The 24,918-nt window shown below is 48.2% G+C and overlaps 1 protein-coding gene across 2 annotated transcripts; it reads left to right on the top strand.

Moving 5' to 3' along the window:
* The first annotated feature begins 14,375 nt into the window (after positions 1-14,375).
* Positions 14,376-21,753, top strand: SLC35C1 (solute carrier family 35 member C1). Of its 2 annotated transcripts, XM_027837662.1 has the most exons (3): positions 14,376-14,449; positions 15,926-16,452; positions 21,160-21,753. In XM_027837662.1, the coding sequence occupies exons 2-3, from the start codon at positions 15,957-15,959 to the stop codon at positions 21,717-21,719; spliced, it is 1,056 nt and encodes a 351-aa protein (XP_027693463.1). In that variant the 5' UTR covers positions 14,376-14,449; positions 15,926-15,956; the 3' UTR covers positions 21,720-21,753. The 2 variants fall into 2 exon arrangements, with proteins under 2 accessions (XP_027693463.1, XP_027693462.1); XM_027837661.1 differs by lacking the exon at positions 14,376-14,449 and having other exon boundaries at positions 14,753-16,452.
* Positions 21,754-24,918: the final 3,165 nt, after the last annotated feature.

Raw genomic sequence — 24,918 nt, 5'->3', positions numbered from 1 at the left:
TTAGAGGAAAACATTACTTCTTAATGTTAAAAGGAAGATTTTAAATATGTTTCTATACAAGGGATGCCCAGTCCTAGGCTTGTGTCCGATTAGAAGTCAAAGCTGAAATTAAATACCTTTCTGGGTTTTATCCCCCTCCAAGTGGGATATAAAATCAACTGACCACCAGCCTTAGCACCTGTGGGTCCTTGTACAGTAACAACCAAACAGACAGAAATGGTTCCCATCAGCTCCTCAGGCCAACCTGTGCTTGAGTACTTGCTTTTAAAAGAGTGGACGTAGGATTTCACATAGGAATATGACAACGTTTGGTCCAAAGGAATCAGTTTCTAATGGTAAAAGCTCAGGTACCAGAGGATTATTGATTTAGAGCTATAAAAGGCCTTAGCAACCATCTACCACAACTCCCTAAGGAAACTGAGGTCCCTGGAGAGGAAACGTGGCCAAGGCCCCAAGTACATGGAGTAAGAAGCAAAGGTGAGATTTGAACCTGGAACCTCTGATTCTGTACGCCATGCTCTTCCCACTGCACCCCAGAAAGCTGCTGGTGGCCCTTCCCAGCAGGCAGGCAGCTAGGGGCCGCCTCCTTCCCTTATTCCTAAAAGCATCCTCCAGCCAGTCTTCGAGTCCGTGCAGGGGGTGGTGGAGCAGCCTCTGGAGACGGCTGAGCTTCCCTGGGACTCTGGTGGGTGGAGGGGTCAGGCAGCTGGAACAGCCAGATACCACAGATGTCCTGCGTGTTTCCTGGATCCCAGCCTGGGCTCCTGCTCTCCCTAATTCCAATATTTGGCTGCATCTCTCCCCTCATTCACATGCCAATGTCAACACTGCATAATCTGCCCCAAACCCTGACAGATGTGGGTCTGGGAAAGGGAAAGGCTGGGGCTGGGGAGGGGGGAGGCTGGAGGCTGGAGGCTGGGGATCGGGATGGTTTAAGACAGAGGGAGCAGGAACCGGGAAGCACTCGGGCTGACCCTGCCCCCTTCCCTGGGCCTCCTCTTCCCTCGTGGAACATCCAGTCTCACCAAGGAGACCAGAAGGGCAGACAGGAAGCGGCCAAGCACCAAGGTGAGGCAGTGTGTGGTCGGGCCAGAGAGTGGGACACAGGCAGGCAGGGTCAGAGAAATGAAGGAAGCAACTCACCTAAGCCATCAGGGACCTTAGAGATCACCTGACCAACCCTCTCATTTTACAGATGAGGAAACTGAGGCCCAGAGAAAGGAAGCTAGTCAGAGGCAGAGCCGAGACTAGATCCTAGGATCTCTTAAGGGAAGACTTCACAGAGGAAGACAGCTGGGTGATGGAAGGCTGCACAGAGGAAAACAGAGGGGATACTAGGGACACATTTTACAGTGCATGGTGCTTAATAAAGGTTTATTGAACTGAACTTAGAAATGGTCTCCAAATATGCCACATACACACACACACACACCCATTTTACAGATGGGGAGAAGGGATCTGCCCAAGGTTACAGAGCCTGGAAGAAGTCAGCAGACCTAGAGAAATGACACCCATGATGCCTACACAGTGTCAACAGAAAGAACAAAAAAACCAAAACTGATTGCTGCAATACCAGGTGAAGCTTGGCTCCAGAGAAATGCGCCAGAGGCGGGGGGCTACGGCTGTGGGATACTGCATATGCTGTCTTGGTGAACGTGCTGTCTGATGCTTTCTTCTCCCCCTTTCTTTTTAAATCTTTGTTATAAGGCATGACTAGCTAGATGAGAGAGGAAAAAACTGAAGTGATGTTACCAATAAAAAACATCAATAGAAAAACTTTTTTTTTTAAAGGAAACTGGGCTGAGAGTACGGAGAGCTGGAGAGCTCTACCCTACCCTGACAATCTCTCTGGGCCTCGACTTTCCCATCGTTAAAGACGAGGTGCTAAAATCCCTTTCTGGGCTAAAATTTAATGATCTCTGTGAGCTAGGATAGCATAGGTTTGGAGGGAAAGAGAAAAGAGAGGACAGAATAGGAGGAAAGCAGAAGCTCAGATTATAGAAAGAGACCTTGGAGAAAGCGATCGGACCATAGGAGAGAGAACTTGGAGGCCTCAGACTGCCAGAAGGTCAGAGGACCCTCAGAAGGCATCCAGTTCATCCCCCTCACTTTACAGGTAGGGAAACTGAGGCACGTTGAGGGCAAACCCACCAGGAGGCAGTGCCTTCTGTGTACCCAGCGCCAGCCAGACTCAGCTCCAGGGCTACAAACACAGGAGCTGGTTGTGGGACCCGGAAAACCAAAGTGAGAGTCCAAGGCTCCAAGCTTTCTCCCACTCCCTACCGCTTTCTTGACATGGGGCTAAATCCACAGGCTCTCCTTCCCTCTCGGGGTCTGCCTGCTCCTATTTCAGCCGTCCTCTCGGTCCTGCTTCCCCTGGCCCTCCTGTGGTCCTGGTGTCAGCTTTCAGCATCTCCTGGGCCCCTGCTCCTCCTGGCTGGGATTTCCACCACTGACCCAGAAACGGGGAAGGGCACCAGGCATCAGAGAGTTCTGGTGCAGAAGGATCACAATACTGCAGGAGCGCTAGCTATCGTGACGGAGATGCTGCTGGTCAATGAGCCCAGGGACAAGAGCTCTGACATCACCCTAGCTCTCCTGTCTATGTGTAAGGCAGGGCACGGACACGCAGCACTTTGCAATCCCATCTTTGCCTCTTTTTCCAACTCAGCCCCGAGTGCAATTCTACAAGTACCCACCAGAGGGCATAGAAGAGCTACCAATTCAGGGGCTACTATGAGTCCCCACTCTGGAGTTTAGAAGTTCTCTACTGGATGGGGGAAGGGGGTAAGCATTTACAGAGATCCTACTGTTTGCCAGGCACTATCACTATCCCATATGGTCCTCATGACAACCCTGAGAGGTAAGGCCTATTATCATCCCCATTTTACAGGTGAGGAAACTGAGGCAAACAGAGGTTACGTGACTTGCCCAAGGTCACACAGCTAGTCCATAGCAGAGGCAGCACTTGAACCCAAAACCGCCCCTCTTTTGAACTTCTATGGGGGGCACCACCCTCCTCCAGTCACCCAGGTCTGCAATCTTGGCGTCCCCCTTAACACCTGATCCTCCCTCATCCCTCACACCCAATCTATCTTGAAGTCTTGTTTCTGCCTTCATGACATCTGTTAGGTGGGTCCCCTTCTCTCTTCTCGCACAGCCACCATCCTAGTTCAGGCCTCCTAATTGTCTGAGTTCCCTGCCTGGAATCTCTCCCCTTTCCAATCCCACTGCTCAAGAAAATGAAATGGCTCCCTATTATAAGAAAATATAAACCACTCTGACCGTCCAAGTTCCTAACAATTAAGTCCAAGCTCACCCTCCCATACTTGTTACATATAATTCCTAGGGGAGAAGCAATATCAGAACCCATCCCACCCCCCGTGGCTTAGCTAGTTTTCCCTTAAAACAGACTTGGTGAGCTCAAAGGACAAAGGACTGGGACTGCTGACATTTTCTAAGGATAAAGGAGCAACGAGGCCCTGCAGAGGTCCTCAGATGCTTGGCTGGTAGACTACCAGGAGGGCTTCGCTCAGCTGAATCAACTCAAGGGGTTCTCAATGCGTAGCCTCATAGAACATCCTTCTCTTACTGTGGCTAACTAAACCTCCTTTTGTCTACTGTTGAAGGACCTACAAGCATTTCATTTTATTCCAATATTGAACCTAAAGTACCAGGAAAAATGGTCCAGTCCAGAACAACTCTCCATCAGACACTCTACAGTCAAGTCTTCCCGTTCTTACCGTTTCTCAATTTCCCCTCTCCAAACCTTTGTCCTAGCTGTCCCCCATAACTGGAACACTGTCCTCCATCTCCAGCTGATAGATTCTTTAGTTTCAATGCATTGTTGGTGGAGTTGTGAACTGATCCAACCATTCTGAAGAGCAATTTAGAACTGTGCCCAAAGGACTATAAAAATGTGCATACCCTTTGATCCAGCAATACCAGTGCTAGGTCTGTAAAGAGATCATTTAAAGGGGAAAGGATCCACATGTACAAAAATATTTATAGCAGCTCTTTTTGTGGTGGCAAAGAATTGGAAATTGAGGGGATGCCCATCAATTGGGGAATGGCTGAACAAGTTGTGGTATATGAATGTAATGCAATGCTACTGAGCTACAAGAAATGAGGAGCAGGCAGACATCAGAAAAACCTGGAAAGGCTCGTATGGACTGATGCTGAGTGAAGTGAGCAGAAGCAGGAGAACGTTGTGCGTTGATGAGCTTTGACAGACTTAGCTCTTTTCAGCAACACAATGATCCAAGCCAATTCTAAAAGACTCATGTTGGAAAATGCTATCCACATCCAGAGAAAGAACTATGGAGTCTGAATGCAGATTGACACATACTATTTTCCCTTTTTCGTTGTTTTTTCTTTCTCATGGTTTTTCCCTTTTGTTGTGATTCTTCTTTCACAACATGACTAATGTGGAAATTTTGTTGGGCTCACATCCCTCCTAGATTTGGGGTTACTACAAAATTCCTTTCAACTCTCAGTCATTACCCCCATCCAGCCGCAGATCTATAACCCTTCAGCACAAAGGAGTTGTGTGGAGATAAGGTAATGAGACTCCATTCAACTCCCTTACTGGCCCTGGTTGCCACTTAGATCAATTTGGGGCACTTTAACCCAGTGAGTCAGTCAATAAGCATTTATTAAGTTCCCACAACACACAAGGCAAAAAGAGGGTCTCTAGTCTCAAGGAACTCGTTCTAAACCAGGAGACATCACACAAATGACTGTGTATATTCAAGATATATACAGTATTTTAGATAGAAGATACTCTTAAAGAGAAGGGACTAGGGGAAGAGAGGGCAACAGGAAAAGGCCTTTTGCAGAAGGTGGGATCTGAGCTGAATCTTGAAGGAAAGTGGGTAAGCTAGGGGTCAAAGGCGAGAAGGAAGGCATTATAGGTATGAGGGACAGTCAGTACAAAAGCATGGAGTCTGGAGATGAATTGTACGTGAGGAACAGCAAATTCTTGTGCTCACTGTGGCTAGATCTTAGGAGGGGAGCAAAGTATAAGACAACTGGAAAGACAGGAAGGGGTATGGTTATCAAGGGCTTTAAATGCCAAATGTGATTCTGAAGGTTATAGGGAGCCACTGGACTTTCCTGAGTAAGGGAGGTGACCTGCTCCTTAGGTCAATCACTTGGGCAGTTTGAGTGGAGAATGGATTAGTGTGCTGAGAGACTTGAGGTAGGGAGAATAATTAGAAGGTCAATGTAGTAATCCAAGCGAGAGGTAATGACTGCCTAAACTAAGATGGCAGCTGTGTGCCTGAAGAGAAGGAAACAAATAGGAGAGGTATTGTAATGGCAGTATTATGGGAATTTTATATTTCCTTTGATTAATTTTTTATTATTTGGGGCTCATGGTCATTCCTCCTGAAACTTTTGGTTAACAAAAAGCCTGTCTTCTGTTAATATTAACCTCACCCAACCAAAACTTTCCTCCTGGAATAATAGGGTTAAGGCAAGACTGTTTAACATTTCTGCAACACAAGCCAAACCAGAGTTTGAGCTCCCCAAAGTGATGGAGTTATTTATTAACTCTCCTAGCTTAACTGTGTAGGGAAAGATTTCCCTGACACCAATTTTCTTGGTTACCTTGGTAACACGTAAATCTTCCCCCTCAATCAGCCTATTGTGAACCCTCTAAATGTAGTTTAATCTATAATTTGATTTAGTTTACCTACAGAGTTTGTTTAACTAAGTTTGTTTTTTTAAGGAATATATGAGATTATTACTTTCCTTAAATAAGTCTAATTTTTATGACACTGAAAGGAGTATGGGATTATGAATCTTTTCTCTAACTTTTATAGCCTAAACATACAAGATTGTAATACATAAAAGAACTATTTCTCTATAACTCTGATGTAATTTTGTCTATTAGAATCCTAATCTTCATTCAGGCTTATTTGTTTTTGTCTGAAATATGAACCTTTGCTCAAGCATAACAAAACCTAGGTATTTACCTCTATAATTTCTATACTGTGTAGATCAATTTAGGCAGCAGTTACCTACTGCATGAACAGAGAAAGGAGATATTTCTCCCATAATAGTTGAAATAACATGACTTGAGAACTGAAAGGTTATATAAAGAAAGTGCAAGTGAAGAGCCTGAAATGTTGAGTCTGAAATGCCTCCAGGATGTCCAGTCTGAGATTTCTAAGAGGCAGCTGAAGACATATGACCAGGTCGGGGATTGGCTAGGGCTAGATATATAAAGTTCTAGGAATCATCAGCATAGAAGGGACCCTTGAACTCCCAGGAGCTGCTGAAATCACTAAGTGAGATAGCATAGAGCAGTTATTTGGAACTAAAACAGAAACGGGGCCACTTACCCATATATAAAGACCCTTATGGGCTGCATATTAACTTGCTTTTGAAATGCAATATTATCCATCTTTTTACTTATTTTGTTAAATATTTCCCAATTACATTTTAATCTGGTTCTGGCCACACTCTAGTGTGGACCACATCCCTCCAAGTGTTTTGACATCACTAGTGTAAAGAAAGAAGAGGGCCCAGGACACAGCTTTCAGGGATACCTAAAATTAATGGGTATAATATAGCTGAAGAGCCAGCAGAGGAGCCTGGGAAGGAGGAGTGAGACAGGTAGGAGAGGAAGAATGAAAAGAAAGCGTCCCTCCTGAAAAGCTAGAGAAGGGAGAGTATTGAGTGATAGACAATATGGAAGGCTGCAGAGGGGTCAAGAAGGATGACAGTCCAGAAGAGGCTGGTCCAATCCAACAAGCATTTACTAAGCACCTGTTATATTCAAGGTACCGTGCTAATGCCCCAAGGATACAAAACTAAAACAAAAAATAGTCCCTGGGCTCAAAGGGCTTATATTCTACTGGAAGAATACAGCATGTAAACTGATAAATGAACCCATGATAATTGAGAGAACCAGCATCATTGGGAAATGGATGTAGAAACAGAAAAGAGAGCCCTTTTACCTCAGTGGTTGGCATTTGAATATCAACTAGCCAGGATGAATCAGCACTCGTCCCTGCCCGTGTCTGGTTCTGCTTGACCCAGATTAAAAACCCACTGGACTTTACACCCCAGGGATACCCAGAAGACTGTTTCCAGCATACCTGACTGCCCTTCTTACTGTGAGCATTTCCCCTTGGTAAAGCTTTTTCTTAACTGATGCAGTCTTGGTGGGCTCTGAGCTTCCTTGCACACCCTGCCTCCCCTCACACTGGGCCTCCATTTTCCTTAAGGTTTAAGGAGAGGTCATCTCTAAGGCCTCTCCAGCTCGACCATTCTAAATTCTAACAGCCCTTCTAACTCTGACATTCTACGTTGGAAGGTTGCTTTCTTAAAGATCATGCTTAAAAGCAATGCACTCTGACTCTCATCGATTGGTCAACAACAGGTCCCAGTCCAAGCCCCACTAAGTGGTCACAATTTGGACCCTGAAGGCTCAGAATGAATGTAAATAGTAATTGTTTCTGTTTTGGCCAGAAACTCTGAGGGTCTTCTCCTCCCAGATTGATTTACTTTTTAATTAGGTAAAACAGGCCGTTCCTTGGCTCATTTCTTACCCAGCTTTAATCACTAGTTGCCTCAGTCAAAATGAGAACTCAAAAAGACCTTAGCTCAAAAACGCCAAGGTCCCCCATTGCATGCACAGCCATCTGGGTCCAGTCGCAAGATACAGACTAGGACCACTGGAGACGGCTCCGGAGGAGAAAGTGAGGCTGGTGACCTTGCACAGCCCTGCCTCACTTATATCCAATTCATATGCAAGTCGTGGCATCACCTCCCTGATGTCATGGTCCGCTTTGAGAAGGAAAACCACAACCTCGTGTACAACAGTGATAAGTCATACAGTAATGGGACAGCTATTTATTTCACTTGTTCCCCAAAAGAAATACTTAACATTCATAAGGATGCACTAACAAATACTTTGAGATACTGCTGAACAGATCTTTAATCGCCCCCTCGGACCTTGGCTGTCCAAGCAAATCAGTAGTCTAAAGTGCCCGGACAAGCCAGTGCCGCCTTCAGCCCTGGGGCGACAGAATTCTCTTGGGGTTGGGGGAGGTCTGTCTTCTCCTCCCAGAAGTGCTCCTGGGAGGGGCAGGAATCACTTTCCCATGACAGTCAGGGCCTGACTCTAGAACTTCAGAGGCACGAGAGAAGCTAGAAACACCAGTCTCAGGATTTCTGAGCTCAGGGAAAGAAATGCCAAGAAGAGGCTGCCAGATACTTGAGGTCCAGTCTCAGGCTTAGCTAAGAAAGGGCTTGCTCTCCCTGTCCCACAGCAGGAGGGGGAGGAAGTCCCCTCCCCATCCCTCTTGCTGGACGTCCCGAGCAGATGAGAGGCTCCAGAGAGAGGCCAGATGAGAAGGAGCTGTTTCTCCTCCAGCTCCAGCTTAGCCTTTCTGACCAAAAATCGTAACATGTGGACAGCACCTATCACAGTACCTGCACGAGGCAAGCTCTTCATTAATAAACTTAATATTTACTAATAAATGCTTATTTCCTTTTTACTTAATTCTTTTCATTTCTTCCTTTTTCCTCCCTCTCCTCTCTTACCTTCCTTCCCTTCTTCCTCCTTTTTCCTCCTTTTCTTTCTTCTTTTCCCCATCCTTCCTTTCCCTCCTTCCTTCTTCATTCTTAACTTCATTTCTTCCTTCTCGAATTCAAATCTGGCCTCTGACACTTACTAGCTGTGTGACCCTAGGCAAGTCACTTAATTAATCTCTGTTTGCCTTAATCCACTGGAGAAGGAAATGGCCAACCACTCCCCTGTCTTTGCCAAGAAAACTCCATGAATAGTATCGGTGTGCTACAGTCCATGGGGTCACAAAGAGTGGACACACAAATGCTTATTGAAATAGAATTATAATTTTAAAAAAAAAAGTTCATAAGGGGCAGCTATGTGGCACAATGGATACAGCACTGGCCCTGAAGTCTGGAGGACCTGAGTTCAAATCCGGTCTCAGATCAAACACTTGACACTTACTAGCTGTGTGACCCTGGGCAAGTCACTTAACCAGAAGAAGAAAAAGACGAAGAAGAAAAAACAAATTCATTGACCCACTGGCACCCTGTTGAGAGGACTAAAGACATCTGATGATGCCAGTCAGTCAAGCAGCATTTATTAAGTGCCTACTATATGCCAGGCACAGGGACAAAATCCACCTAGCTCACTGGTGTTAGCTAAAGGGGGAGACAGCATGAGGTACTGCTTGGTTTGGAGCCCCCTCGTTTTACAGATGAGGAAATCAAGGCCCAGAGAGGATGAATGACTCACCTCTGTCACAGAGGTCACAAGTACCAGAACCAAGTTTCAAACTCAGGTCCTCAACTCCAATGCCAGGGTTTTTGCCATTGTATCAATCCAATATTTTAAATGAAAATCAAAGACCAAAATGAGAGAAACAGCAGAAGAGATTATGTTAGAGGCCAGGACACAATTAATTGGCAGGTTCATCTCATCAGCACGTAGAGTTCTACTAAATGACTGGTGATTAATACGGAACAAGAGCTGAATAATAACAAAGAATAACAGCTCGCATTTCTAGAATGCTTTCAGGTTTGCAGAGCCTGAGCACTTTACAAATAGCACCTCATTTAATCTTCACAGCATCTGCTATTATGATCCCTATTCTGCAGATGAGCAAACTGAGGCTGTAAAAGGTTAAGTGACTTGCCCAGGGTCACACAGCTAGTCAGTGATTTGAACTCAGATCTTAGTGTCTTAGGCTGGATCTGAACTCAGGTCTTCCTGAGGCCCACAGGTCCACTGTGACACCTGGGGGTGGCCTACAATACAAGGCTATTAGCTGCCCTACAAAAACATGCCTTAAGCTTTCCCATCTTTGTTCTTTTGTTCTCCCAATTACCCCCTCCCCTCTTCTTCATCTTCCCTTGTCAAAATCCCACCTTCAAGACCCAATGCCAAGGCCACCTCCACCAGGAAGCCCTCTATTAAGATCATAGTGCCAAAGAAAAAAAAAAGTTATATTATAAAAAGCTCCAGGCTGCCAGAGTCATTTTCTTTAATGTATCCTTAATCTTTATCCAAGTATTTTTAGCTCAGAGCAGGGATTGTCAGGATCAAATTCAGCCCACCTGGCTGTGTACTGGCCTTGAGCTAAGAGGAGTTTTTTACATTTTTTAAACAAAGGATCCATTAAAATAACCCTTTGTACAAAACCAACCCTCTTCCAGCCTGAATCTGGTGAGAGGGGGCAGGAAGTTTGGTGCGGTCTGGGGCTTCCCCAAAGCACTCATCATCCCCAGTCCTGAATTCTGGTTATCTGTGTCCATCTACACGGATGAGATTATTATTAGATTCTAAACCTCCATAAGGTTGGAAACTGGGTCTTAACTTTCCAGACAAGAACAAGAGGCCATCATGGATAGAGTGCTGAACCTGGAGGCAAGAAGACTCGAGTTCAAATCTAGCCTCACCCTTACCAGAGAGCTGTGTGACCCTGGACAGGTCCCTTAATCTCTATCTGCCTCAGTAGCCTCATCTGTAAAGGAGGGGGGTATTTGTAGCACTTACTTCCCAGGGCTGTTGTGAGAATCAAATGAGAGAATCTGTGTAAATCACTTAGCACAATGCCTGGCCCATAGTAGGTGCTTTTTCTCTCCTTCCACCTCCGAGCCTTGTTGTGAGGGGGAAAGGAGACAATGTTTGCAGAGCACGTTGCACACATTAAAGCACTCTACTATTATCATTTGTCTCCTCAGAACTTAGCTTAGTTCCTGTCACATAGTAGGTGCTTAATATGTCTAGCGAAATACATATTGACTGCTCACTGATTTAGGGGCTACCCTGAGATTACACAGCTCCTAGTGGTGAGGATCCTTCTATCAGATGCAGAGACAGGATGAGGGGTCCAGTCTCTTCACTCCCATTGTGCCAGAGGCTCCCCACCCCCCACTTCTCTCTGGAAGATTCTAGAACACCCAACACAGCGTCATCCATGCCCCTATGCCATGGGCCCTGATCCAACCAGGACAGCCAGCCCTCCCCCACCTGGTGCACTGCCCAGCTTAACCAAAACCCCAGAAGCTGTTTCCTCCCAAAAGGAGCAAAGCTGGGTTTGCTTCCTGCCCGAGCCCTTAGCAAACACCCAGGCAGGTCAACTTTCCTGCTGCTCCACCCTCAATAATGCTCTCTCCACCTCAGGAAGCCGAGGAGATGAGTGGGGTGTAGTCCCAGGGCAGGATTGGGTGAATTCTCTGGACTCCTCACTCTCCAAATCCCATAATCTCATCCCCCAGAGCTGGCTCTAGGCTGCAAGGTCAGATCACTGAACAATTTCCAAGCACTCGGGTCCCTTGAGATTCTCTCCTTTTCCTCCCTCCCTCTTAATTAATGGCTATTAAATAAATGAATGAAAAAAATAAAATGGTGTCAACAATTCTAGGCACCCCCTTCACTGATATACTCCCTACCCCCCCTTTCTATACTCTAAGATTCCCCTCCCCCCAGCTCTGACCTTCCCTGTTCTAAGAGCCCACTCAGCTCTGACATTCCATATTCTAAGGTTACACACACACACACACACACACACACACACAGTTATGACATTCCATGTTCTAAGGGCCCACCCAGCTCTGACATTCCATGTTCTAAGGTTACACACACACACACACACACAGTCATGACATTCCATGTTCTGAGGGCCCATCCAGCTCTGACATTCCATGTTCTAAGGTTACACACACACACACACACACACACACAGTCATGACATTCCATGTTCTAAGGTTACACACACACATACACACACACACAGAGTCATGACATTCAACGTTCTAAGGGTCTTCCTGGCTCTGATATAACATGTAAATGCTTTTACAAATCGTGATCTTTGCATTATAAACCACGTGTTGGCTCTTCTCCTCGCCATTCCTGGTCCTAAGAGCCAGCTTTCTTTCAGTGCTTATTTAGTTCTAAATGCCTTGGACCTGCTTGCTGTGGCCCGGAGGATCTGGCCAGCAGGCTGGCTTCCCTCCATCACTAGCTATGGGACCCTGGGCATGTGTGAGCTTCAGTTTTCTCACTGGTAAAAAAATTTTAAAAAAAGGAGAGGTCAGCCCAGCTGTGCTCTGAGGCTGCTGCATAGCTGGAATTCCGTGATCCTATTTAAGATAACAGGCTCCCAGAAAGTGCTTCTGATGACCCAGCACTTTCGGTCATTATCTCCTTAGGGACTCCCAGAATATCCCTATGTCATCGATCCAGATCCAAGGTGTCAAAAGAGCTCATCAGATCAATTAATTTTTGCTAATGGACCGACAAAGGGGCAAATACCCCAAATACACTTTCGACCCCTCACTCTCACTCCCCATATCCATTGGTTGCCAAGTCCTATTGATTCCACCCCATAACATCTTTAACTGTCCCCTTCTCTCCTCTAAACTGTCAGTCATCCATCCCCTCAAGCCTGGTTCTTCCCCTTGCCTCAAGTCTCTCCCACTCCAATGTCTCCTCCACTTAGCTATCAAAACAATCCTTCTAAAATGCAGCCTCCCCGGGTCACCACACCCTGCCCCCAAGATCAAATAGAAAATCCTCTGATTGGCTCTTTAAGCCCTTCCGGACTGGCCTTAAGTTTCTTTACTCCCTCCACCTCCACTATTCAGCAACACTGGTCCCCTTACTGATCAGAACAAAATACACCCCAAATGGAGGCATTTTCAGTGGCTGTCTCCCCAGCCTGGAACTCTCTCTGCTCAACTCTGCATCAGGCTTGCCTTCTGTTGTTCAGTCGCTGGCTCTTTGTGACTTCATTTGCAGTTGGTTTGCTAGTTCATTTTACAGATGAGGAAACTGAGGCAAACAGAGTGAAGTGACTTGCCCAGGGTCACACAGCTAGGCCACATTTGAACTCAGATCCTCCTGGCTCCAGGTCCATCCCTCTATCCCCTGAGCCACGTAGGTTTCTCTTGCTTTCCTACAAGTCCCCGTTAAAATCCTTCTTCTACAAGAAGCCTTTCCCAATTCCCCTTGACATTAACATCTTCCTTCTAAGATTCTTTCTAGTATCCTCTCTCTTGTATACAATACACTTGGTTGTTTGAATATTGTCTCTCCCATTAGCTCCTTGAAGGCGGGAGGCTTCTGCCTTTCTTTGCATCTCCAGCGCTTAGCCCTAGCACCTGGCACAGAGTAGGCCCTTAATAAATGCTTATAGTGTGACTGACAAAGCCTTTCTAAGGCAGGTTAAGATTCCTAACCTTTTCTATATCCTCAGACCCCTCTGGCAGTCCGGTGAAGCCCATGGACCCCTTCTCAGAATAATGTTTTTAAATGCATTAAATAAATAGAAGAAAATACTAAATTTCGGGTTTGAGGTTAGTAAAAATAAAGATGGAAATTTTTTCCAAATCCCTGTTCCCATACTCCAGATTAAGAACCCTGTTCTAGAGGCAGTACCCCACTTCCTCCTTTGTTGAAATCATTAGTGACTTAAGAATACAAATGCCAAAGGCGGTAACAGAGGAGATATTCTGAGGGACGAAGATGATTTCCGCCCCCTCCCCCAAGCCAAGCCTTAATTCAGTTCCTTTGAGGACATTCTCAATTAAAAGGGTTGTTGACCCTGGATTTGAGAACAGGTGGGAAGGCCTGATTCTCAAGCACGAGAGTTAGTAGATTAAGAAAAGCTGCAATGGTATCTCAAAAGGTAGAGTGGACCGCAAGTCAAGAGACCCGAGTTCAAATTCTACCACTCCCCTACGGTGACCTTGGAAAGTCCCCGACTGTGCCTTAGTTTCCTCTATAAAGTAGGGCTTCTCTCCCTCAAAGAACTGTGAGATTAGATCTCCCTTAACCCTTAAAAGCGCTATGGAAATGTGAGTTCGTATAATTTTTTCTTATCCAGCTTCCCAAGCCCCGAGTCTCTCCATGGGGGAAGGGGGGGGCAGTACACACCCCAACGCGCACCTCTGCTCTCCATAGCTTCCTTGAGGGCCCGGTCCTTGCTGAAGGTGTCCAGGGCCCTTCAGAACACACCGGGGTCTGGGGACTGCAGAGTCCGGGGGCGCTAATGATCGGGTCCCTTCCCTGCCTTAATGCTCCACGTCCTCTTCTGCACAAGCTGGGATCTCCCGGCAGATAAAAAGCCTAGACCTAGGCCGGATCTAGGCTGGGAGAAAGGTGGCCCCCTGACCCCTAAGATTTAACCCATGCTATGTCCGGGGCAAGGGGACCAAGGTGGGGCGCTGGGGTTGGGGCAGCTTCTTCCACCCTAGTGCCCCTGGCTGGACGATGGGGCGGGAGGGGTGGAGCGAGGTCAGGGGAGGAAGGGGGGGGGCGGGTTGTCTTAGACTCGCAGACTGCCCGGCGGGCTCTCCTGGCCCCGGAGCAGGAAGCGGCCTCCGCTTGGCACGGCCCCAGGGCGGGGCAGCGGCAGGTGTAGCTCTGTTCGGGGCGCTACAGCCTGGCACTCAGATCAGGCAGGTAAGAGCCTTCGGGGTGCAGCGGGCCTAGCTGGAGGGGCTCCGTGGGGCTGGGGTACAGGGGCGGGAGGGGCAACCTTGCAAAGGGAGGGGAGGGAGACTCGGGGGCAGCTGGAAGGAGGAAGCGAAAGAAAGAGAACGTGAATGAATGCCAGAGCGCCCTAGGCATGGAGGAGCTGGACCTCTCGGCACCCATCCCTCCCCCCCCAGAAAAAAAAACACCCGTAACTCGGGGTGGAGGAAAGAGGAACGGTCGCGTAGTGAAAGCAAGGACCAGGCTCTTCTCCCATCTTGGGGGGAGAGGAAAGGGGACCGGGGAGTTCTAACCCCGGCACACCAGGCGATTGAAAAATTGATGGTGGGAGTGCACGCGGCAGGATGCTTCCGCGGCGGGTCTCTTTAAGAAATGCGAGTGTGCTAGCCCTTTAAGGCGGGAGGGGGAGGGGCAAGCAGGAAGTATGTCCGGACCGCTGTCTGGGCTGAGCCGGGGGCACAAGGGAGACGCCGAGCTAGCCGGTGCCGCCCTGCACCCTCTCCTTCCCGCACCCGACCTAGCCTGGGATTTCCTAGCAGACGGACCTCTTTGGGACCCTCTCCCTTCCCCCAGCCAACCTAGCCACCGACCCGCAGTGTGACCTTGGGCAAGTCCCTGGCTCTCACTGGGCCTCAGCCTCCCCCTCCCCCCTTGTAAAATGAAGGGACTGGAAACGACGATCTCTAAGGGCCGCGTCTGGCTCCTGACGTTCTAGGGTTAAGGTTCTTTCCATGCCTATCGATCGGCGGTGTCAGATCCTTCCAGTTCCAACATTCCATTTCTTTTGTTGCAATTCGGAGCGTTGTTTCTTACAGCTCCCGGCGTTCCATCTTTTGTAGCTGCAAGTGTCGTTTCTTTCAGCTCGGAAGGTTCTGTTTATTGCATCTCCCAGCGTTACATTTGCTGCAGCTGCAAGTGTTGTTTCTTACAGCTCGGAACGTTCTGTTTATTGCATCTCCCAGCGTTCCATTTGCTGCAGCTGCAAATGTTCTGTTTCCTGGAGCTCCGAACGTTCTGTTTGTTTTAATTCTTTCCATCACTAACATTCTGAGGTCAAACTTGTATGTTCCAAGACTCCTTTTGGTTCTAATGTTTCGGACCATACTAGCTTTGTTCATTAACATTCGGTGCCCTAAGGACCCTGGGTGGACTTAAATTTGATGTTCCAAGATCCTTTCTTGCTCTAGCATTCTGTGGTTTCCATTCAGGTCCCTCACCAGCTTCGGATTCGTGTCCTCTGTTCTAAGACTCCAGTTCTAACATTCTAATATTGTGACAATCTTTGCCTATAACCTCGGTGTCCCATCATTCTCCGTGTAATCAAGGCTGGGCCCTTTCTCTCCCCACCCCCACCTCGCCCTTTCTAGTTTCAGCCCCGAGCCGGCCTTCCCCGGCTGCCTAAAGTAACCCTCCCCCACCTCCCAATTCCTTTACCATGAACAGGACCCCTCTGAAGCGCTCCCGGATCCTGAGGATGGCCCTTACAGGGGCCTTGGAGGAATCGGCGGAGGGAGAGCCGGGGCACGAGAAGCCATTTTTGCTGCGGGCGCTGCAGATCGCCCTGGTGGTGAGCCTTTACTGGCTCATCTCCATCTCCATGGTCTTCCTGAACAAATACCTACTGGACAGCCCCTCTCTGCGCCTGGATGCCCCGCTCTTTGTCACCTTCTACCAGTGCCTGGTCACCGTCCTGCTCTGCAAGGCCCTCAGCCTGCTGGCCACCTGTTGGCCGGGCACCGTGGACTTCCCCTCTGTGCGGATGGACATGAAGGTCTCACGCAGCATCCTGCCCCTGTCGGTGGTATTCATTAGCATGATAACCTTCAACAACCTCTGTCTCAAGTACGTGGGCGTGGCCTTCTACAACGTGGGCCGTTCACTCACCACCGTCTTCAATGTCTTACTTTCCTACCTGCTGCTGAAGCAGACCACCTCCTTCTATGCCCTGCTTACCTGTGGCGTCATCATCGGTGAGTGGCCCCTACCCTCTGGGAGTGACCCCCCCCCCATGGGGGTGAGCTTAAGTTGCATTGAGAGATTTCGAGGTGATGGGCCCCACGTACGCCGTCCTGGTCAGATCACACCTGGAGTACTTTGCTCAGTTCTGGGTGCCATATTTTAGTAAGCTATTAATTCGATGGAAGGCATTGGTGATAGTGAGAAGCCTGGGGACCAGGCCGTGTGAGGATCAGTTATGGGGTGGGGGGGTGGAGTCAGGAGAGGAGCAGGTTTAGGAGAAAACGGATTCGAACAAGCCTGCCAAGAACTGACCAGGGAAATGTGGATTAGTCATTTTCTGTTTGGACGTGGAGGGGAGGCCTGGGGACAGTGGATCAAATAGCAAAGTGGCAGATTTAGGGTTGATGTAGGATAAGAACTTCCTAATGGTTAGAGCCCTCCCAAAGTGGAATGGGCCACCTCAGGAACCCTCATTAATTCATTAAGGAACTTTGTATTAATTCCAGCAGCTTCTTTGCTTGACCTTCCTAATCTCCCTCACTGTGAAGAGTGAGCCTTCCATCACTGGAGGTCACTGAAGGGACTACATGGCTTTGAGATTTTAGGGTTGTCCCATTAAGAGGTCATGACTTGTCCATGGCCACACAGCCAAGAAGTGTCAAAGGTGGGGTTTGACCCCAGCCTTCCCGACTCCTGGCCTTCTTGTCTCTGTAGTGACATATCACCAGGAGGCAGGCTGACCTCATCAAAAACAGGTGGGGCCAGACCACGCTCATCATCTTTTTTTGGACAAGGTTACTCTACCAGATTAGGGGAGTGCCATGGACAGAATGTGCCTGGACGTCACCCAGGCGTAGGACAAAAGCCGCCCTGTGCCCCCTGGAGATGTAGGGTTAGGTCAGGTTGAAGCAAAGGGTAACAATTCATGGCCACTGTCAGCCAAGGAAGGACCTCTAGTGGAGGGCCTTTGAGATCTGGCACTGGTTGGCCCTGTACCCAGTAACCCCTACCCTTTTTTTTTCTTATCAGGAACACATGAAGGCACACTAATATTTTCATATGGTCCCCAACTGGGAGGGCTAGTCAACGCTCCTAATGACAGGATCTGAAAACAGCCTTTGAGCCTAGAACATTGGGCTGGGTCTAAGAACAGGGACTTTAATAGGGATCAGAGTAAAGTCACAAGAAAGGAAGTAAGCATTTATTAAGTTTTGGGCCTTGCATTATTATTAACTGTGTGCCAGTTGCTTTACAAATGCTATCTCGTGTGACCCTCACAACTACCCTGGGAGTCAGGTTCTCTTATTAGCCCATTTTACAGTTGAGGAAACTGAGGCTGAGAAAGTCTTGCCCAGAGCCACCCAGATAGTCATCATCTGAGGTGGAATTTGAATTCAGATCCTTCCTGGCTCCACCCCCAGCACTGTAACCCCTATGAGATGCTGCCTCCTTGAAGTCAGGGCCGATGCTCTATACACTGCGCCACCTAGCTGTCCTGGCACTGAGTCTTCAAAGAAACCAGGGATTACCACAGGTGACAGTGGAGGGAATGGCATGCCAGGTGTGGGAACAGCCAGTGCAAAGGCATGGAGGTAGAGTGTGTATGGAATGTCAAGGAAAGGGGGCCAGGATTCAAGGAGGCAAGTAATGTGTGAAGAGCCTGGAAAAGTAGGAAAGGGCCAGATTGTGAAGAGATTTCCACATCAAATGGAGGACTTTATATATTTGTTTGATTCGAGAGCCCGAGTTCTTAGCCTCTTTTTTTTGTACGTGGACACCTTGGGCATCTGGTGAAGCCTCTGATGCTCTGTGTTGGTAGGTCCCTCCTGACTCTGACATTCCCTGTTCTAAGGCCCTCTCAGCTCTGACATTCCATGTTCTCAGATTCCTACAAGTTCTGACACTCTCTGTTCCAAGGTTCCTCCCAGCTCTGATATTCTGTATGTTCTAAGGTCCCTCCCAGCTCTGACATTCCCTGTTCTAAGGTCCCTCACACCTCTGACATTGTCTGTTCCACAGTCCCTCCCAGCTCTGACATTCCGTGTTCCAAGGTCCCTCCCAGCTCTGACACACTCTGTTCTAAAGTCTGTCCCAGCTCTGATATTCTATATGTTCTAAGGTCCCTCCGAGCTCTGACATTCCCTGTTCCAAGGTCCCTCCCAGCTCTGACATCCTATCTTCTAAGGTCCCTCCCAAAGCTGTATTCTAGGGACCTCTATGTTCCAAGGTCCTTTCCAGCTCTGACATCCTATGTTCTAAGGCCCCTTCTAGTTTTGACGTCTGTGTTCTAAGGCCCCTCCCAAATCTGATAGGTGAGATTTGAGCTGAACCTTGAAGAATGAATCTAGGCTTGGGAGGGACTAAGTGATCTCTGGTTCTCTCCCTCAGAATCCTGTCTGTTGCCTACATTCCTAATGGAAGGAAAGGCTCAATGTCAGTTAGAGGTTAGTGAAAATAAAGGTGTGATTTTTTTTTCCCCCATCAGAGTTCATGGATCCCTGAAATCTGTCCGCAGACCCCTTTCCTAAAGAGTTTCCAAGTATTTGAAGGGGTCGTGGAAAAGAGAGTTGGACTCTTTCAGCTTGGCCCAAGACCTAGGAAGCTGGGAGAGAGGTAGATTTCGGCTGGATCTAGGCCCCTGCGGTCTCAAGGTCACATGTGGCCCTCTAGGACCTCAAGTGCGGCTGAATCCAGACTTCACAGACCAAATCCCCCTAATATAAGGATTTGTTGTGTAAAACTTGGGCTGGGTCAAAGGGCCTCACCCAAGGACCTAGAAGGCCACATGTGGCCTCTAGGCTGCAGGTTCCCCACCCCTATTCTAGGGAAAACCTTCCCAAATTGAGTTATGCCAGAGGGGAGTTGGGTTATCCTTAAGGGGCAGTGGTTTCCCCACCTCTGGAGGTCTTAAAGCAAAGCCTGAATAGCAGAGCAGGGATCCAGGGATTCCAGGGCCAGGTTGGACCAGACAAACAAAGCTAAAATTTGGTAACAGGAGTAGGATTATAGCTGGTGATGTTCGGCTTCATTGGCCACCAGTGAGACCCTTACAGGGGCTCCTGGCAAACTCAACCCCCAAAAGTCAAACAGTGGAAGGAGCCTGGGTGCTTAAAATCAGAGGACCCAGGTTCAGATTTTACACCTGGATTCTTACTTGGCTTAATTTCCCTGGGCTTCATTTTTCATCCATAAAATCTCATAGTTTCTGAGATGCCTTCCAGCCCTCTGCTCCGTGATTGTATCACTATAATCGCTGTAATTCCTAGGTCTGTGAATTCCTGTCTGAAGATTGAGGTTGTCTGGGCTTGGGGTAAGGGTGTTGGGGAAACTGGACCTGGTGCTGAGACATGGGGAGAGGAGCTGGCTGTAGCAGCTTCAGAGGGAAGGAAATAGGGGTGGAGATTGGTGCTTGGGGCTTCTTCCAGCCCCTCCTCAGCCCTCCTCTCCCCTCACTGACTCGGCTTTGTAAGTGGCTTTGTAAGCTTTGATGCACTTTTTTCTTTCTTTTTTTTTTTTTTTGGAGGCAACCGTGGGTGAAGTGACTTGCCCAGGGTCACACAGCTAGTAAGTGTCCGAGGCCGGATTTGAACTCAGGTTCTCCTGACTCCAGGACTGGTGCTCTATCTACTGAGTCACCTAGCTGCCTCTTTAATGTATTTTAAAAATGCAAGTTGCTGTAATTATGACTCTCACCTCTGTTGGCATTAACAGCTAGGAGGCGCCACAGTGCATGGAGTGCTGGGCCTGGAGTCGGGGAGACCTGGGGCCAGATCTGGCCTCAGACACTTCCTGGCTGTGTGACCCTGGGCAACTCACATAGCTTTTCTGACCTCAGTTTACCCATCTGTAAAATGGGGATAACAATGGCACCTGCCTTCCAAGGTTGTTGTGAGGACACAATGAGATATTTGTAAAGCACTTTGCAAGTCTTAAAGCTGTATATAAATGCTAGCTGTGGTTATTATTATTGTTACTGTTAATAAAAAATCATAATAATATATAATAATAATAAATCATAATAAAAATAATTCTAAATGAGAAAAGACCCTGTAGCTTCAGGGTTGAATTTGTCATGTCCATGTTGTCTCCATCGATAAAATGTAGCTCCTCAAGGGCGGGGATTATTTCACATTTGTTTTTATATCTCCTGTGCCTGGCACACAGTTGGTGCTTAATAAATGCTTAGGTGACCTTGGGCATGTCACCCTTCTTGTTTCCCCATCTGTAAAATGAAGGGAGTGGTTGGCCTTTTATAGAATCATAGGATTTAGAACGGGAAGTCATCTTCGAAACCATCTGTTCCAACACTTTCATTTCACAGATGAGGAAACTGAGGCCCAGAGAAGTTAAGGTCATAGGTGTATTGACTAGCAGAGCCCAAAACCTTGGTCTTCTGGAGTGTTCTTTGTAAAATAATGACAAACACGTATATATGTCATTTTATGGTTTGCAAAGCAAACATAGATTTTCTCCTTTGATCCTCACACCAACCCCAGGAGATAGGCACTGTTATTATCCCCATTTTTCAGATGAGGAAACTGAGGTAGCTAGCAGCACGGTCACACAGCTAGCATGCAGCTGCATCAGGATTTGAACGCTGGTCTTCCAGACTCTTCCTTCTCTACGCCTGCAGGGGATGATGCTCCTGTGACCTTCTCTGCTCCATGGTCTAACACATATTCCCATCCCCATCCTCCCTCTCATTGCTCTGGCTACAGGTGGCTTCTGGCTCGGTGTGGACCAGGAGGGGGAAGAAGGCACCCTGTCGTGGGTGGGCACCCTGTTTGGGGTGCTGGCCAGCCTCTGCGTCTCCCTCAATGCCATCTACACCAAGAAGGTGCTGCCGGCGGTGGACGGCAGCATCTGGCGGCTGACCTTCTATAACAATGTCAACGCCTGCGTCCTCTTCCTCCCGCTGCTGTTGCTGTTTGGGGAGCTGCAGAGCCTGGCTGCCTTCGACAAACTGGACAGCACCCACTTCTGGGGCGTGATGACCCTGGGCGGGCTCTTTGGCTTTGCCATCGGCTACGTGACGGGCCTGCAGATCAAGTTCACCAGCCCCCTGACTCACAACGTGTCAGGCACGGCCAAAGCCTGTGCCCAGACGGTCCTGGCTGTCCTGTACTTTGAGGACACCAAAAGCTTCCTCTGGTGGACGAGCAACTTGATGGTGCTGGGTGGCTCCTCAGCCTACACGTGGGTGAAGGGGCTGGAGATGAAGAAGGCCCAGGCGGAGCTGATCCCCAGAGAGGGCGAGAAGGGCGAGATGGGGGTGTGAGCCCTCCCTGCCCCGGTCAGAGACCTCAGGCAGGGCTGGGGGTGAAGGGCGGGGAGGAACCCTCTGGGGGGGGGGGCGGGGTGGACAGATCTGGGGAATTGGAGTCTGCTGGCCCCCAGGGGGAGTGGGAACCCCAGTGAATGGATCTGGAAGCTGGCCAGTCACTCCTGTATCATTACACCCGTTTCTCTCATGTTTTATGGTTTACTTTATGGTTTACAGAGTTCCTCCCTCACAACCGCGTTGTGTGGGTGTGCACGTATTATTATCCCCATTTCACAGGACCTGAGACTTGGGAGCAGCGACGGGTCACTTGGCCAATAAGTGTCAGAACTGGAATCCAAGCCTGGGTCTTCCCAGAATTTCTCTCCCTGCTGCCTGTAAAGAGCCATCAGTCTCATTGTAAGGACCAGCCAAAGACTGCCCTCCTCTCCTGTCTGGGGGGTGTTTTTAGACCTTGGAGGAGGGGTCTCCTAGGAGAGGATGGAGTGGGTGGAGAAGTAAGTTATCCTTGCTGTCAACTTAGGAACCCCAAGCCAGAGGGATTGCCCCTCCGTCCTGCTCTCTTCTCCCATGGAGGATGTTATACCCAGAGGCTATTAAGTATTATAAATGTCCCCGTTCGTCCCTGGGACCACTAAAATCTGGAGTGGGAAGCAAGTGCAAACAGAGCCCTCATCCCTCCCCACATCTCCATCCACCAAACCCCTTTGAAAGCAGTTGCTAAATTTGCTGTCTCCATATCTTAAAGGAAAGTATGGCCTTGGCCCAAATGGAAAAAAATGGGCTATCTGCCCCTTGATGTGTGAGCGGCTGAGAGCCCTGGCTGGCCAAAAGGGTGGGGAGTACACTTTGGAAGGAAGATTGAATTGAGCCCAGCTTCAGTGAAGCTATTTCCCCCACAGAACCACCCTTGACCTCGACCTCTGCTCTTGGGGGTTCCCCTGGCCTCGGCTTGGGAAAGAGCAGTCTCACTCCTCAGCCATGGGCGGGTATTAGCCCCTTGGTTCTCCTCTGGCCTGCCAGGACATCTGGCTTGGATTCCAGCGTGAATGAAAGCCCTCCAGCTGCCCATATCTGTCTGCTCCCAGCCACAGCCCCCGGTGATCTGTCTCTAAGATGAGGTCTGGCTGGGGTTTCCCGATACGGTGACCTGTGGGCAGAGTAACCTCTGATCAGGCTCTGTTGCTTCCTTGTTTTCTGGACTGGGATTTGTTTGGGGAGGGGGCTTTCCATGTGAGAAGACCTCCCCCAACTCCTGTGTGAGGGTAATGTTTGACCTTACATTACCATTCTCTTCCTTTTCACTCCACCCTGAAGTTGGGAGATTCAAATGATGCCTTGAGTGTTTCAAATAGGCCAAGAAAATGTGACTTCTTTCTTAATGCTGCTTATGCCTGTCCCCACACAGGGGCCAGAGGGTATTTTATTCCCATCTATCCCCTAGGAATGAAGAGGGCTTAGGTCGTTACAGAGTCCTCTGTGTCCACCTACCCTCTTTCGTCCACATGACAAATACTGGATTACTTGTATTATGATTGGTGTAGAAGGCTGAGTGTGAGGGGTATAGCATCTTCTTTAAGACTGAATGTTGGAAAGGGTGAAAGAGCTACCACATAAAGGTGCTTAATAAATATTTGTTGATTGATTACATTACAGTTTGCGAGCACTTTCTTCACAACATTAGTGACCATCACCACGCCTCGCACACAATAGATGTTTAATAAATGCACATTGAATTATGGAAGGGTTATCTGAGGTAGGTGACCCAAGTTTTGAAGACCAGGGATGTTAAGTGGTTTATCTGTTGTCATATGGCTAACAGGAGGCTGGGCTGAGAATCCAACCCAGGAGTTGTGGCTTCAAGTCTGGTTCTCTTTGTCCTAGCCTATACACATTTTGTGAAGAGGGAAGAAAAAAGCATTTGGGTTCTGCCTCCTCTGCTCCATATTTCTTTTTTTTGGGGGGGGGGGGCTAGGCAACGGGGTTAAGTGACTTACCCAGGGTCACACAGCTAGTAAGTGTTATGTGTCTGAGGCCAGATTTGAACTCAGATCCTCCTGAATCCAGGGCTGGTGCTCTATCCACTGTGCCACCTAGCTGCCCCTGCTCCATATCTTTTGTTGAAATTTAGGGGAAGGAGGTGCAATGTAGTGTGATTGTCCAGAGGTAACAGGAAAAAGACTGAAAAATAGAGAGGTATGCGTAGGATGTGGTTGGGCTGTATTCATGTAACAGTTATATATCTAGACCTAAAAGAGAGTGTGTATGTGTATGTGTGTATGTGTGTGTGTATATATATACATATATATATGTATGTATGTATGTATGTATATATGTATTTTTAGGCAATTGGGGTTAAGTGACTTGCCCAGGGTCACACAGCTAGTAAGTGTCAAGTGTTTGGTCTGAGGCCGGATTTGAACTCAGTTCCTCCTGACTTCAGGGCCGGTGCTCTATTCACTGCGCCACCTTGCTGCCCCCTAAAAGAGATTTTAGAGGCTAACTAACCCATTCCCCTTTAATTATGTGCATGAAGAAAGATCCACACAGGAAGTGAGTGGCAGAGCCAAAATTCTCACCCCAGACCACTGGCTGCAAATCAGGACTTTCCCCCCTGCAACATACTAATGATACTGCCTAAGCTGCTTTACCATTTGGGGTCTATACCAATCAGACCACCAATGGCTTACTTTATAGAACTAGGAAAAATAACAAAATTAATTTTAGGAATTGAAGGTCTAAAATGGCAGGAAAATTAGGAATGAAGGGATCAGAGCGTTAACCCATCTCATATAAGGCATAAATCATCAAAGCCATTTAATGCTCATTCAAGAAGACAAAAACGGAGCCTGGGAGAAACTAGGTAAATCCCAAAAGTAACACAGCAGCCCACCAGCATCGCCCGTGTTACAGCGTCCCGAAAGTCTCAGTGCATTTTTAAGCTAAAATAAGGCAGCAACCCAGCTGGGCTCTCCTAACGTTCCCCCCTAAACAACTTTAAAATAGCTCCTCAAATCAAGTTTTGGAATAGCAGAGCCAGTCAAAGGTCGGGGTGAGACATTTTTCCAGCCTAAGACAACGTGGGAGGTCTGCCGGAGGGCTCTGTGACATCAGGGTGGGATCCTGGCCCCAGCAGTGGAGTCTTGGGTGGTCCAGTAGCGGCAGCGGCAGCTTTGGATCTCTCAGCCCAGAGACG

The sequence above is a fragment of the Vombatus ursinus genome, unplaced genomic scaffold (genome assembly GCF_900497805.2).
Source record: "Vombatus ursinus unplaced genomic scaffold, bare-nosed wombat genome assembly UNPS02014822.1, whole genome shotgun sequence".
Taxonomy (NCBI): Eukaryota; Metazoa; Chordata; class Mammalia; order Diprotodontia; family Vombatidae; genus Vombatus; species Vombatus ursinus.
This window is presented reverse-complemented; position numbering and strand designations above follow the sequence as displayed.

Bases quoted from the DNA above. Each gene is read 5' to 3' on its own strand.
- SLC35C1 (XM_027837661.1), top strand. From the start codon at position 15,918: ATGAACAGGACCCCTCTGAAGCGCTCCCGGATCCTGAGGATGGCCCTT. The intron at 16,453-21,159 runs GTGAGTGGCCCC...CTCTGGCTACAG, and splicing joins TACCTGTGGCGTCATCATCG to GTGGCTTCTGGCTCGGTGTG.